This window comes from Palaemon carinicauda, chromosome 34 (assembly GCF_036898095.1).
Source record: "Palaemon carinicauda isolate YSFRI2023 chromosome 34, ASM3689809v2, whole genome shotgun sequence".
In the NCBI taxonomy this organism is placed as follows: domain Eukaryota; kingdom Metazoa; phylum Arthropoda; class Malacostraca; order Decapoda; family Palaemonidae; genus Palaemon; species Palaemon carinicauda.
Window position 1 is genome coordinate 36,000,154 of NC_090758.1, and position 14,583 is coordinate 36,014,736.

General features: G+C 38.6%; 1 protein-coding gene across 1 annotated transcript in view; it reads right to left on the bottom strand.

The window, feature by feature from the left end:
- Positions 1-1,726, bottom strand: part of LOC137626811 (neuroligin-4, X-linked-like) — a 29,914-nt gene extending 28,188 nt beyond the window's left edge. Inside the window, exon 1 of the mRNA XM_068357800.1 lies at positions 1,492-1,726. Coding sequence (XP_068213901.1) covers positions 1,492-1,726 — 235 coding nt within the window. The remainder of the gene's footprint in view (positions 1-1,491) is intronic.
- Positions 1,727-14,583: the final 12,857 nt, after the last annotated feature.

Here is a 14,583-nt window from a genome sequence, read left to right on the forward strand (position 1 = left end):
TAATGCCTCATAGGCTACCTTAAATATACACCACATCCTTCGTCAAATATAAATAGTACACCATTTTGCTGTTCACACCAGACTGGCAAGGTATGTGAAGGGAAAGGAGGTTCTTCCCTTGTGAATTGTTCAAAGCCTCAAAGGTATTATGATTTAATGTCCCGAAAATATCATACACCTTAGCTGTACTTTTTCACAGCACAACCCTCATAGCACCCGTACATTAACCTTTCACCCAAGTGTCTTGAACACATAAAATGTTACAGCACTAACACAGCACTTTTCTTTTACGCACTATTAACAATACTTTGGAGTCCACACTCTCCTGACAAAGGGGTGTATAAACAAATCAGTTTGTCACAAAAATCTTAACCTAATTTACATACCCAACTAACGTAATAAATACCATCACCTGAAACATAAGGAGTCCAATATAGGATCATTCATAAATACCTAAACCACCACACATTACCAGATAATTTTGATAAAACCTCAGTTTTAAGCATAATTCAACCCGCCCCCAAAAAAAAAAATAACACCAGTTCATTATAAACTTCACCACCTCCACAAGCAATTAAAGGCATAAAGATATAATTAACCTTTAAAATAACAGTTGCATGCATCAACGAACAATAATAATCTTACATTTGTTCAACATCCATCATCATATCAAATCATAATCAACCGTCAATACTACATCCAACATTGGAGTGTTACATTACATAATTGGTTCAACCAAATAAAAGAAACCATATATAAATAATTATTAATACTCAAACAGTTACCACGAGTGACAAAACTTACCAACAGGTGAAGAAAAACCCTTATAATTATCTCGTTCGCACTTACTCTGCCAGCCGGGACAATGCATCGGCCACCATATTCTCTTTACCTGGGATATGCTTAATCTCTAGATCGAATTCTTGGACCAAAATACTCCAGCGCATCAATCTTTGATTCTTATTCTTGTACCGATTCAAGAACGTTAATGGATTATGGTCCGTACAAACTTTGATGGGCCCACCTGAGGAGGAGAGATAGACATTAAAATGAGTTAATGCTAAGATCAAGGCCAGCGTCTCCTTCTCGATTGTGGAATATTTTCTTTGAGGCAAAGTGAGCTTTTAGAAAAATACGCCACCGGGTGGACGATACCATTTCCGTCAGCTTGACTCAATACAGCACCAACCCCCACATCACTCGCATCAGTGGTAAGCTGAAATGGAGCGTCAAAATTGGGAGCTGTCAACAAAGGCCGACTAATGAGGACCAGTTTTATCTTCTCTAATGCTTCCTGAGCCTCCTTACTCCAAACGAATTTAACATTTTTCTTCAACAAAGCAGTAAGAGGTTCCGCAATGTCTGAAATATTGCGAATGAATCTGCGATAATAGCTTGACATCCCTAATACCCTTCGCAAATATTTCCTACATTTAGGAACCTCTACTTTACGAATGGCCTCAATGTTAGCCTCCTTGGGAGCCACCATACCTGCTCCTATCTCATCTCCAAGATATACCACCGTTGCTTTTGCAAAATCCGACTTTCTTAGATTAATAACCAGGCCTGCTTTCCTAAGAACTTTGAATAAGGCCTCAATTCTCTTCAGGTGCGACTGACAGTCGTCGCCAAAAATAACCAAGTCATCGATATACACCACACACCCCTCTAGACCACTAACCAACGAATTCATAAGTCTCTGAAAGGTGGCAGCAGCTTTTTTCATCCTAAAGGGCATTACCTTAAACTGAAATAACCCCTGTTGGGTTACAAAAGCCGAAACACTTCTGGCCCTTTCTGACAAAGGCACCTGCCAATATCCCTTTAATAAATCAAATTTTGTAATATATTTAGCCCGACCCATGCAATCAATGCAATCTTCCACACGAGGCAATGGAAAACTATCAGCCTTGGTCACCTCATTAAGCTTCCTATAATCAAAACAAAGACGATAGTCTCCGTCCGATTTCTTCACCAACACAACCGGAGATGACCAACGACTACAACTCTGCTCGATTAAATTATGCTTGAGCATATACTCAACCTCTCTAGCAACGATTTCATTCTTTTTTGGCTTCAACCTATAAGGAGCCTGTTTCACGGGCGTGGCGTCCACGTCATGCTGCAAGATCGTGGTCTTGCCGGGCACATTAGAAAACATGTCCTTATATTTTAAAACCAAATTTCTCAAGGATTGTTGCTCATCTTTACCCAAGTGACCCAACATCTAAGGTAAATTTTCTAAAGCCTCGACATTACCTGCCAGCCATTCACTATCTTTCAAGTCCCTGTCCTCTGAAAAGGGATCATTATTATGCTCATCTGAAAAAGAAGCATTATAACCGACCAAGTCATTTCTACCGTCACAAAGAGTCGCAATTGGCCTAACCTTCTCTCTTTCATGGAAAGCTTTCATCATATTTATATGTACCAATTGATGAAGCCTTCTCTTATCGGGGGTTTCCACCAAGAAGTTAATGTTATTTACCTTCTTCAATACCTTCCATGGTCCCTGGAAAGTAGCTTTGAGAGAATTACCTGGGATAGGTATCAGAACCAGTACCTTCTGTCCTACGTCGAAGTCTCGGGTCACAGTCTTTCTGTCAAAATAAAATTTCATTTTCTTCTGACTTTTCAACAAATTCTCACCTGCAAAAGACCAAGCCCTGGTTAATTTAGCATTCAAATTATTAAGGTAATCAATCAAATTCAAATCAGGGGCATCTCCCTCCCAAGTCTCTTTCACCATATCCAGCGGACCCCTTACAAAATGTCCAAAAATCAAATTAAAAGGAGAGAGACCGAGAGATTGACCAGGAATAGAGAGGAAAGCGAATAAGAGGAATGGAAGGTTTTTATCCCATTCAGCCCCATTCCCAATACAATATTTCTTTAACATGCTTTTCATAGTTTGGTGAAAACGTTCCAAAGCACCCTGTGACTCTGGATGATAAGGTGAGGAAGTTACCGGTTTAATGCCCAATTCAGTCATTTTCTGCTTAAAATAACGACTCGTGAAGTTAGTACCGCAGTCGGACTGAATTACCTTCGGGAGACCAAATTTTGAAAAGAAACCTATTAATGCCTCTACAATCTTTTCACTCCTTATGGACCGCAAGGGGATTGCCTCGGGGTACCGAGACATACGATCCATAATAGTGAAAATATACTCATTTCCACTCTTTGAATTTGGGAGAGGACCAACAACACCAATTAACACTTCACGAAAAGGTTCAGACACAACTGGGATAGATATTAATGGAGCCTTTGGAATAGGTAGGATAGGTTTGGCGATTCTCTGACAAACCTCGCCACTATTAACAAATTTTTTAACATCACCTTTCAGCTTGGGCCAAAAGAAATTATTTAGTAACCTACTGACTGTTTAGTGAATACCAAAATGTCCCGCTGTGGAGGATTTATTTTTGCTTTATTTTTATTTTTTGGTTTTGCCAAATCCTGTGTGAGAGAGAGAGAGAGAGAGAGAGAGAGAGAGAGAGAGAGAGAGAGAGAGAGAGAGAGAGAGAGAGAGAGAGAGAGATAATTTCATTTGCTTTAGTTTTGCTAGATCACGCGAGAGTGTGTGTGTGTTTGTGTGTGTGTGTGTTTGTGTGTGTGTTTGTGTGTTTGTGTGACTGCGGTGCGCGCCGAAGAGCAAGTGGTAGTTAGAGAATGATCGTTGGTGGTGAGAAAGACTGTTGGTACAAATGAGATTGTTTGTTTACATTTTTTAGTTAGGTTACGACAGTGGTGAATGTTTCGGAGCGAAAGCTTTTTTTATTTGACTGCAGCATAAGGCAGTTGTGTGAGAGCTGGATTATATTTATATTTTTTCGACCAGCGTGGAAGTGTTTTTTGATTTTCAAAGTAAGTACAGTTTTGTTTATCTTTGCTTGTCGTGATTGTGAATGATAGGAACAATTTATTATTTATCTTTGATTATAGTGCGATAGTTCAGTTAGCTAGAAGTGTTCGTAAGTGTTTTTCTTTTTTATTTTGGCAGGCTGCGATTCCTCCTTTGGTGAGGCTAACTCCTTTGGAGGGTTATTTTTTGAATGCCGATCTTTAGTTGACGACCTGGCCTGTAAGAGATTGTATTTAAGACTGCTCTTTGGATAGATTATTGTTGATGACCCGGACCGAATGAACTTCGATTGCTGCTATTGATGATGATAATGATGATAAGGATGATGACGATGATGATTACGACCCCGATTAGGGAGGCAGTGGTGGCAACTTGCCATACAGTTTAACCTGTTAATCACAGATTGAGGGTTGTGCCGTGAAAGACAGTTCGGCAGTTTGTGAACGACTGTGTTGCAAATAATATATATGAGCATACAAATTTTGGTGTTGAACTCGTAATATATATGTGTTTTGTGTTTTCATGTTTGGGTTGCGGTTAGTTTTAAGTTTCGTTAGGATTTATTGGATTGCGGAAAGGTTTTTTTGTTAATTATATATTTAGTTCTATTTATCTTATAGTGTTAAGTTTTGATTAGTTTAAAGTGTTAAGTTTTGGTTGGTTTAAAGTATTTATTTTGAATGTGGATGGTTTATGATTTATTTTAAGGTTTAAGAATTATAGTTTTAAGGTTATGTTTTGTTTTGTTTTGTCCTTTTGTCCAAGAGTCTGGTTGTAGATTACGTAAGGGGAAAGTTTGTTTTGTGGAGACCATTGTCTGTAAGTGTGATTCAGGGTGTGGGGGTTGTCCTTGCAACATCCCGCCACATTATTTTGGCGCCCGAACAGGGACTGCCGAGGTGGGATAGGAAGCCGGACTGTTGGACGAAGGACAGAATTTAGATATAAGGTTGATGAAAAATGGAAGGTAAATTAATGGCTTTGGAGGAGGAATTGCGGCTGAGTAAGGAGCGTGAGGAGAGGTTGCTAATAGAGAATGAGAGGTTGAACTGGGAGAATGCGGCGATGCAGAAGGAGCTTAGGGAGTTAAAGGGGACAGTAGAGAGAGTGGAAGAATGTGTTGAGATGAGGATGCGAGAGAATGAAGAACGAATAGAGAAACGAATGGAAGATATGATGGGGCAAGTATTGGGGATGATGAAGACTTTAATGGGGGAAGGTGCAGTCGGAGGAGTGTCCTCAGCTTCGGGTAATGGGTTGATAGTGGATGAGAACGTTAAGGTAGGTGATAATGGGAAAGGAAGTGATAGTAATAGTAATAGTGATAGTGAGATTGAAGATGAGGGAATAAGGCATAGTAAGGATGAACAGAAATGTGATAGGAATCATGAGAAGAAAGGTAAAAGTGATGTGAAGAAAGAGAAGAAAAAGTATCAGGCTGATAGCAAGGACGATCGTGAATGGGTGAAAGTGGTAAGTAAGAAAAAGGGTAAGAAGGGAATGGTTAAGGATAGGAATTTAAGTGTGGAAGTGGATTCATTATATTCAAATGAGGAAGAAGGTAACAAGGGAGTAGACAGTGATGATAGCAGTGAGAATGAACGTGATGTGTGTAAGACTGTGTTTATGAGAGAGGTACCTCGGTGTGAAAGGTTCAATGAGCATAGCAGTAGGGATGTATATGATTTTTTCAAGGAGTATGAGAGGTATTGTCAGGATAAGTATGGTGATAGTAAAAGAATTTGGGCTAGGGAGTTAGGAGAATATTTGACTGGGTATTTGTTGACGATGTATGGAGTGATAATGAGTGTAGGGGACGTTGATTATGAAAGTGTGAAAACGAGAATAATTGAGCAGGTAAAACGTATGAAAGGGAGTGTTAAGTATAAGCGTAAGAATGATTTTGATGAAGCACGGATGAATGCAAGAGAAGCGATATCAATGTACGTATGTAGGTTGGAAACTTTAGCTAGGAAGAAGTATGGGGATGAAGGTATAAATGAGAATAAGGAGTTAATGAAGAAGTTTTTGGCTACTGTACCCGAGAATGTTGCTAAGTTTGTTAATTTGAAACGGAAGGAGAAAATGAGGTGGACGAAAGAAAGATTGACATGGGATGATATTTTAGAGATAGTTGAGGATTACGAGTTGGATAGATGTATGAAAGAAAGTAAATCTGTGAGTGTAAGAACTGGAATGGAGGAAAGTGTGCCAGAATTTGTTAGTTATAATGATGCAATTTTGAGAGGACCAATGCAGATAGCTGATCAGGTAATAGATAGGACTGTTAGGGCAAGTAACGGAGGAACTGTGCAAGCAAATGGTGGATTTAGGCAGGGTAATTGGCGCAATAGGGATAGGAGTGTGAGTGCGCATCGAGGTATGTCAGATAGCCGTGTCCGTGATGAAAAGTGTTATAGGTGTGGGAAAGTAGGACATAAGAAGAATAAATGTAGATGGGCTCTAGGTGCTTGTTTTGGATGTGGTGAGGTAGGGCATAGAATTAGCGAGTGCAAGAAAGAGAAAGAGGTAAAATGTTATCGGTGTGGTATGACTGGGCACATAGCGAGTGGTTGTAGGAGCAATCGTACGAATGTGATTTGCGGCAATTGTGGTAAGGATGGTCATTATGCTAGAATGTGCAAGGAGCCGCGGGGTAAGTGTACTGAATGTGGTGTAGATGGGCATGTAGCTAGGGTATGTAGGAAGAAGGGAGTAAATCAGCCAGGATGTTCGGGAAACTAGAGTGTAAGAGGGTTCAGCTGGGTGAGTCCTCCTGTGTGTGTGGAAGGAATAGGATTAATGTTTGTGAGAATGGGATGAGTAATTGGTTGGAAATGAGCAAGTATGAACCTAGTATGCATGAGAAGTTATGGCTGGAAAATAAACAATTAGTGTTAGTTGAATATAGGAAAAAGAGGCGTTTGAAAGTTTTAAGTGAGGAGAAAGTGCAAGGGAAATTTATAGGTATAGGTAAGAATACGAATAAGTATGACAAGGGTGTAAATGTACAAGTGATTGTGGAGGATAAATGTATTAATACAGATGAATCATGGCTGAGTATGAATGATACTTATAGTGTGTGTGGCTTTTCGTTAGATTATGTAAAAGAAAAAATGAATAACGCAAGAATGAGAGACAGGAGAATGATAAGTAGCATGAATGAATCTTTTGCTAAAGTTGAGAATGTTTTTGATGAAATGGATGAACTGTTTACAGAAATGAGTGTAATTATAGGGCCAACCGAGAACGAGGTAGATGGGATTGTACATGATATATTAGATGATAGGGATTTAGATAAGAATAGTGTTAACATAGCGAATGATTGTGATAAGGAAGAAGTGAATGAGAGAGTGTATGGAGGCCCAGTTACTCGGAGTAGAGGTCCCGTTCCCGTCTGCGACTGGGTTATGTAAAAAATAATGTAAGTGTTGTGTGAGAAGGATTTGGCAAAGTAAGGGGGGAGGAATGTGGAGGATTTATTTTTGCTTTATTTTTATTTTTTGGTTTTGCCAAATCCTGTGTGTGAGAGAGAGAGAGAGAGAGAGAGAGAGAGAGAGAGAGAGAGAGAGAGAGAGAGAGAGAGAGAGAGAGAATTTCATTTGCTTTAGTTTTGCTAGATCGCGCGAGAGTGTGTGTGTGTTTGTGTGTGTGTGTGTTTGTGTGTGTGTTTGTGTGTGTGTTTGTGTGTTTGTGTGACTGCGGTGCGCGCCGAAGAGCAAGTGGTAGTTAGAGAATGATCGTTGGTGGTGAGAAAGACTGTTGGTACAAATGAGATTGTTTGTTTACATTTTTTAGTTAGGTTACGACAGTGGTGAATGTTTCGGAGCGAAAGCTTTTTTTATTTGACTGCAGCATAAGGCAGTTGTGTGAGAGCTGGATTATATTTATATTTTTTCGACCAGCATGGAAGTGTTTTTTGATTTTCAAAGTAAGTACAGTTTTGTTTATCTTTGCTTGTCGTGATTGTGAATGATAGGAACAATTTATTATTTATCTTTGATTATAGTGCGATAGTTCAGTTAGCTAGAAGTGTTCGTAAGTGTTTTTCTTTTTTATTTTGGCAGACTGCGATTCCTCCTTTGGTGAGGCTAACTCCTTTGGAGGGTTATTTTTTGAATGCCGATCTTTAGTTGACGACCTGGCCTGTAAGAGATTGTATTTAAGACTGCTCTTTGGATAGATTATTGTTGATGACCCGGACCGAATGAACTTCGATTGCTGCTATTGATGATGATAATGATGATAAGGATGATGACGATGATGATTACGACCCCGATTAGGGAGGCAGTGGTGGCAACTTGCCATACAGTTTAACCTGTTAATCACAGATTGAGGGTTGTGCCGTGAAAGACAGTTCGGCAGTTTGTGAACGACTGTGTTGCAAATAATATATATGAGCATACAAATTTTGGTGTTGAACTCGTAATATATATGTGTTTTGTGTTTTCATGTTTGGGTTGCGGTTAGTTTTAAGTTTCGTTAGGATTTATTGGATTGCGGAAAGGTTTTTTGTTAATTATATATTTAGTTTTATTTATCTTATAGTGTTAAGTTTTGATTAGTTTAAAGTGTTAAGTTTTGATTGGTTTAAAGTATTTATTTTTAATGTGGATGGTTTATGATTTATTTTAAGGTTTAAGAATTATAGTTTTAAGGTTATGTTTTGTTTTGTTTTGTCCTTTTGTCCAAGAGTCTGGTTGTAGATTACGTAAGGGGAAAGTTTGTTTTGTGGAGACCATTGTCTGTAAGTCTGATTCAGGGTGTGGGGGTTGTCCTTGCAACATCCCGCCACACCGCCATCACATTCTCGTGAGCTAGTGACATCAACTCATGATGGTAACATTCAGGAACCACAATCTGTCGTATAATTTCGTAATCCTCCACCGAGGCATGAATTGGTCTACTTATTCTATATAATATGCTATTAATTACCTTAAAAATAGGAACTGTCACGTTCGTTATCTCACCAGACTCAATAGGGAGACTACCCAACTCCTTTTTCTGAACCGAAACAAGTTCTTTAACAGTCCAATTGAGTTTTAATCTAACACTACTACTACTGTCTACAGATACATCACTACGTCCTGAACTACTCAAATCAACGTCGACTGTTGACTCTGCAGCGTCAACAGCCTTTGCCTTAGCACGAGTGACTACCCCTACTTCCACATCCGGATTAATCACAATTGGCACATATTTATTTTCATACACAATCTCATTTCCGAGAACCACATCCACCTTTTTACTCGGAAATTTATCAACAAATTTATCAAAATTGTCCACCTCTTTAGATTTCAACCAATCAGTAGCATATTGCTCTTTACTCCTTGCAAATTCTACGAAAGTCTGATGTTCATTTTTACTCAAATTACGGAACTTTGCCGATAGGCCTCCGGCACGAGCTCATATGCCTTCAACACTATCACCTTTACACTCTCATAATCCGAGGAGAGATCTTCTTCCAAAGCTACATATACCTTTTGGGCTTTCCCAATCAATTTTTCTCTGGATAAGGGTAGTCCATAATCCAATAGGCCATTCTAACCTGTTAGCAATTCTTTCAAATGACATAAAGAACTCTGCAACATTATCTTCCTGGAAGTTCGGGTCAAACTTCAAAGCCTGAGCTAAATTTGAGAAGGAGGAGGAAGCCTCAACACGAGAAGGAGACCCTGGTGATCCTGGCGTTTGCAAAGCCAACTTAGCTAGCTCATGCTTCCTTTCCCTCTCTCTCTCTCTTTAAACGCCATTTTTGGCTGGTGTATTTCCATTTGTTTTAGACTAATCTGTCTATCCAAAATTTCTACTGACAATCCCTTTTCTTTCCTAACCTTGGGTCTGGCTCCTGTTTTAGTCTCCTTAACTTACTCATAAACCTTTAGCAATAGTATACCCTTCTTCATTGTTACCGTTCTTTCGACTTCAAAAAAATCTGCCACACTTTCTAACTCCTCTTTGTTTAATTCGGCCAACCTATCCTGCCATCTCTCTCCTTCAAGCAACTCTACGATATTCATGTCATCCATTTTGATTGCAAGTAATTACAACACTTTACATATAATAACATAATTATTTCACTTGCAATAGCGCCAACCAACCAAACACTGAGGAGGTGTAACCATGCCACCTAACACTAACAAAACCCCATTAATTACGCTTGCACTGCAACAAGAACACCACAGGATACGATCAATCCTGGCAAGGTCGCCAATTGTAATGGCCTCATTGGACCACAACACACACTAGGCCTACAGGACCATAAATAATCAATACCATAAAAACTTAGGTGTTCAAAAGGCAGCAATCCACAAAGGTGGAGGCAAGCCCAGGTAAATGCAGCACAAGAATAACTCAATGGGGATATCAAAACAATGAAATAAAAACCAATATATATTACAATTCAATAAAATACAGAAAGTAATAACTAGGCCTCATCATTAACATTAAATCAAAAATACCACTTACAAAACATATACCCAAATTATTAGTCAACACATTCAACCTCTGAAGGAGGAAAGGGGGCCCAGAGAGGAATAGAAAATAACGAAAAGAAATTAATAACCTAAATTTTACATGCAAAAGGATGATGATGAGATGATGAAGGTCTCCTCCCATAAGTACTTCAATAAGGGCAGAGGAAAGCAACTCTCAATACCACTATCGAGCTCCAACAGAAAATTAATCTGACACTGCAGCACAGCCGTAATCCTAGTCATTCATAATCATGGACGCCGGATCCCAGTAATTTATAAGAAATGAATGACACGCCTTACCGTCGCCAAGCAAGGCCCCTCTGGCAAGTACTGCACCAGAGGCAATAATAAAATGGCGAAGATGTGAAGGAACGGCCAGTTGATCTGAAGATATATATTTGTTCAGAGACTTGCTGTAAATCCAAGAGGTAACAGGCTCACAATTCGGGGTGCAGATACCAACTGCCTGCAGCTTGCAAACCCGGTCTCAAGTCCACTCGGTAGAGCCAAAATATGGAGGGGAGAAACAGGGAGGATTAGTCAACAAGACTATACAAAAATACCACTGGAGTGAGGAGACCCCTACTAACAAGAAGGCGAACTAACCATGAACTTTACAGCCTTAAAAAATGAAAGAGGAACTCAAAAACTAACCTAAGTAAGCTAATACATTATAAAAAACCTAAGGCTTACTTACAATATATATATATATATATATATATATATATATATATATATATATATATATATATATATATATATATATTTAGTTAATATGTTTTCTATACCTAACTGACCGGCCAAAATCTTTTCGGAGGACAGTATTTTCCAAAGAAATAACTCCCGGCTTTGCTCTATGCAAATAAATTCAGTTTCCATACGTAAATTTGCTTGTTGAACGGAATGAAAAAAAAGTATCATTGATAAAGTTTGCTTGTCAAGAACCTCATAGAAAAAAATATTTATTAATTACAAATATCTGATAATAATCTATAAATTCAAGAGATTCATACTTCCTTGTCTTAGGTGAATCAATGATGTTTCTATCATTAAGTCAGATAATCCAGTCTTAGTATATATATATATATATATATATATATATATATATATATATATATATATATATATATATATATATATATATATATATATATATGTGTGTGTGTGTATATATATATATATATATATATATATATATATATATATATATATATATATATATATATATATATATATATATATATATATATATATATTCTATGAATTACTTATTTTATTTTTTTATTTCTTTATTGGAATATGTACCATAAAAATAATTTTACTAATAAACGTTTGTGCATAATTCCTCAAAAACCTTTTTAAACCATTTTTTTTTTTTGTGTTTGAAAAATCCCTCTTTATATTCAATATATATTCTTTTACTTCTTATTTGACTAAATAATATAAGAATATTTTTTTATAACAAAATATTTACTTTAATTCCTTAAAAAAAAGGAAAAGTCCTTCTGATTAATTAATATATTTAATCAGCTCTCATTGAAATATATACAGCGAGACTACTTTTATTGATAACATTTTCAGCTGAATTGCTTTTAAAAAATATATATCTTTTTCTGAACAGTTTCCCTTTTTAGCTCAACATCGAAAATTCTTTACCATGCAAGAACTTTTTTCTTTCATCTTGGAAACCTACTCCAGCATCTATCATCTCAACTTCCATTTTATCTCCTGATATTCCCAGCGGGAAAAGTCTCCTAGAAAGGAGAAGACGAACATTATCCTACTCTATAATGCTCCTTAAAGACCCCGAGGTTAATGATGAAATCCCCCTGGCTCCTCCAGGTCCAAGCGAGCGAGAAGGCTAAATGCCACTTACCAAAAGAATTAGGCAGAATCTGAATCTCTACTTTGAAGTTCCCCCTAAGTGGATCTTATATAACTATTTTTTTTATCTCTTTGGTCTTGTGAAAGATCTCTTCCATAAAATACATAGGAATTAGGACGCAGATAGAGTCAATAAGAAGATATAAAGAATAGTTTCTAGTCTCCTTCATTTTTTTTTCTGTGATCCAAATACCTCCTTTTGACAATTCATTTTCCATTTTTAATACTTGGTGAGACCTTTCTTCCATTTTTTTTTTCTATTTATATCGAGAATCGTTAAATTTCTAATGTATAGGATGAGAATCTAATGTTTATTGTTTTCATGATAATCAGCAATGTTTAAGAACTCTCTCCTTATATACAAAACCTCAAGGCAACAGGACATAACAAGTTCACAAGACAGACAATATTACCGAGGAAAAACCAGACAGGAATTTTCATGTTCGTTTACGTGGGAGGGAAGAGCGAAGATACAAGCATAATATATACAAAAGGAATTATGTCCAATTGTGTGATACACGGTTGGTACAGCAGCATCATATTCAAGTCAATCATCGCAGACAGAAAAAGCCCACTTAATGACAAAATAAAAAAGGCTTCTACCTCTTGCTGAAGAACTTGATCCGCCCAGCTCCCATGCAAAGAAACTACTGGATACACTCAGAAGAATGCAGATGCAAAACGAGGCTCACAAAATTAAGGGACAACAAATGTTTGAGGGCTACATCCCTCCTGCTCCCTGGGCATGTGATCCAATCAAATACAACTTCACTATCCTACCAGCAGCAAGCAAGGCTCTTTGCACGCAAGAGCAACTCAATGCAGCTGGAAAAAATGCAATCAGGAACACTCCTGCGCCTCATACCTACTACACAGATGGATCAGTTGACCGTGCAATCCCTGCAGCTGCGGCTGCAGTTATCTCTACATCAGGATATAAAGCAAATTGGAGACTTTCCAACCATGCCTCTACATTGCAACCCGAACTACGGGCCATTGCAAAAGCCCTAGAACACTCTGCCAATCAACAAAATGGTAATACAACGATCCATACAGATTCCAGAGGAGCCACAATGGCCCTCAGCAACAATAAGCCCACAGAGAATTTGCACCTTATCACTGCAATTAAATTCTTAGCCCTGCTCCACCAAAGAAACAACAGGCAAGTCACCTTGAACTGGATACCAAGCCATACAGGAATCTCTGGCAACGATGAGGCCGACCACCTAGCCAAATCGGCCTTAATGTGCCAAACTATCAGCATTACTCTGCAACAGTCATTAAAAACCATTCAAAATGAAATGGCCACCTACTGCAACATTCAAAAGACTAGTGAAGTTAGAAGGGCCTTCCTTGATGGCTCAAGATCTGCAAAGTGGTACATTGAAGCCACAAACATATTACCACACCCAATTGCAAGACAAACACCTCGCCAGGACGCAGTAATCATCTGGAGACTGCGACTGGGATATCTATGCAACTGGCAGATCATCTTAGATAACGGCCAAGACCCTGCAGCACAGCACAGACCAATCAGACCATGCAAGTACTGTAATCAGGATACAGAAGAACCTTTACAGCACTATCTACAGCAATGTCAGGAAACAAGCATACTTCGGCAGGATCTTAATCCCAATACTCCTGCAACAGCAACTGAAATTGTCAAACACATTATTGACAATCACAATAACCTCTCAGCATTTCTCTGGAGTTACCCTCCACCGAGATAGCTTTGCAACAAAGTCAAAGAAAAATCAAAGCGGCAATTAAAAGAGAAACCTTATCTTCTCTACAATTCTGTGCTTGAGGCTGGGGGATTGCTGGTGGCTGCGGCCTTATCCTCCTATCATCTGGACTGGCAGCCCGTTGTCGCACAGGCGGCCTGTGTTGCCTGTCTGGGGGCGTGGCCGTGGTAGTCGGCGGTCCTTTTTGACCTCCAGCACATCTTCCCCTCCTCTCGGCTGGCAGCCCGTTGTCGCACAGGCGGCCTGTGTTGCCTGTCGGGGGGTGGGGCAGGGATCAGAGGGGTCTCTTTGACGTCCAACACATTCTTCTCTCTTCAGGTGGCAACCCGCTGTCGCACCTCGGCTTGTGTTGCCATCAACAACTTCATCCCCCTTGAAAATATCTATTAAAAGTATCAAAAGTATTATTTTATAAAAAAAAAAAAGGAATTTTATATTCCACCCTATCTCTACCACTAAAACTGCTACAACTCCTCCTTTTCAGCTTTCTCCTACTTAGCTGAAATCTCACACTATCCCTCTACGTCACACTTAAGCTTAAACCACTATGAAGTGTTTTTTACTTCACCTATATCAATTTCTCTGACTACAAATTTTCAACTCCTTCCCGAGC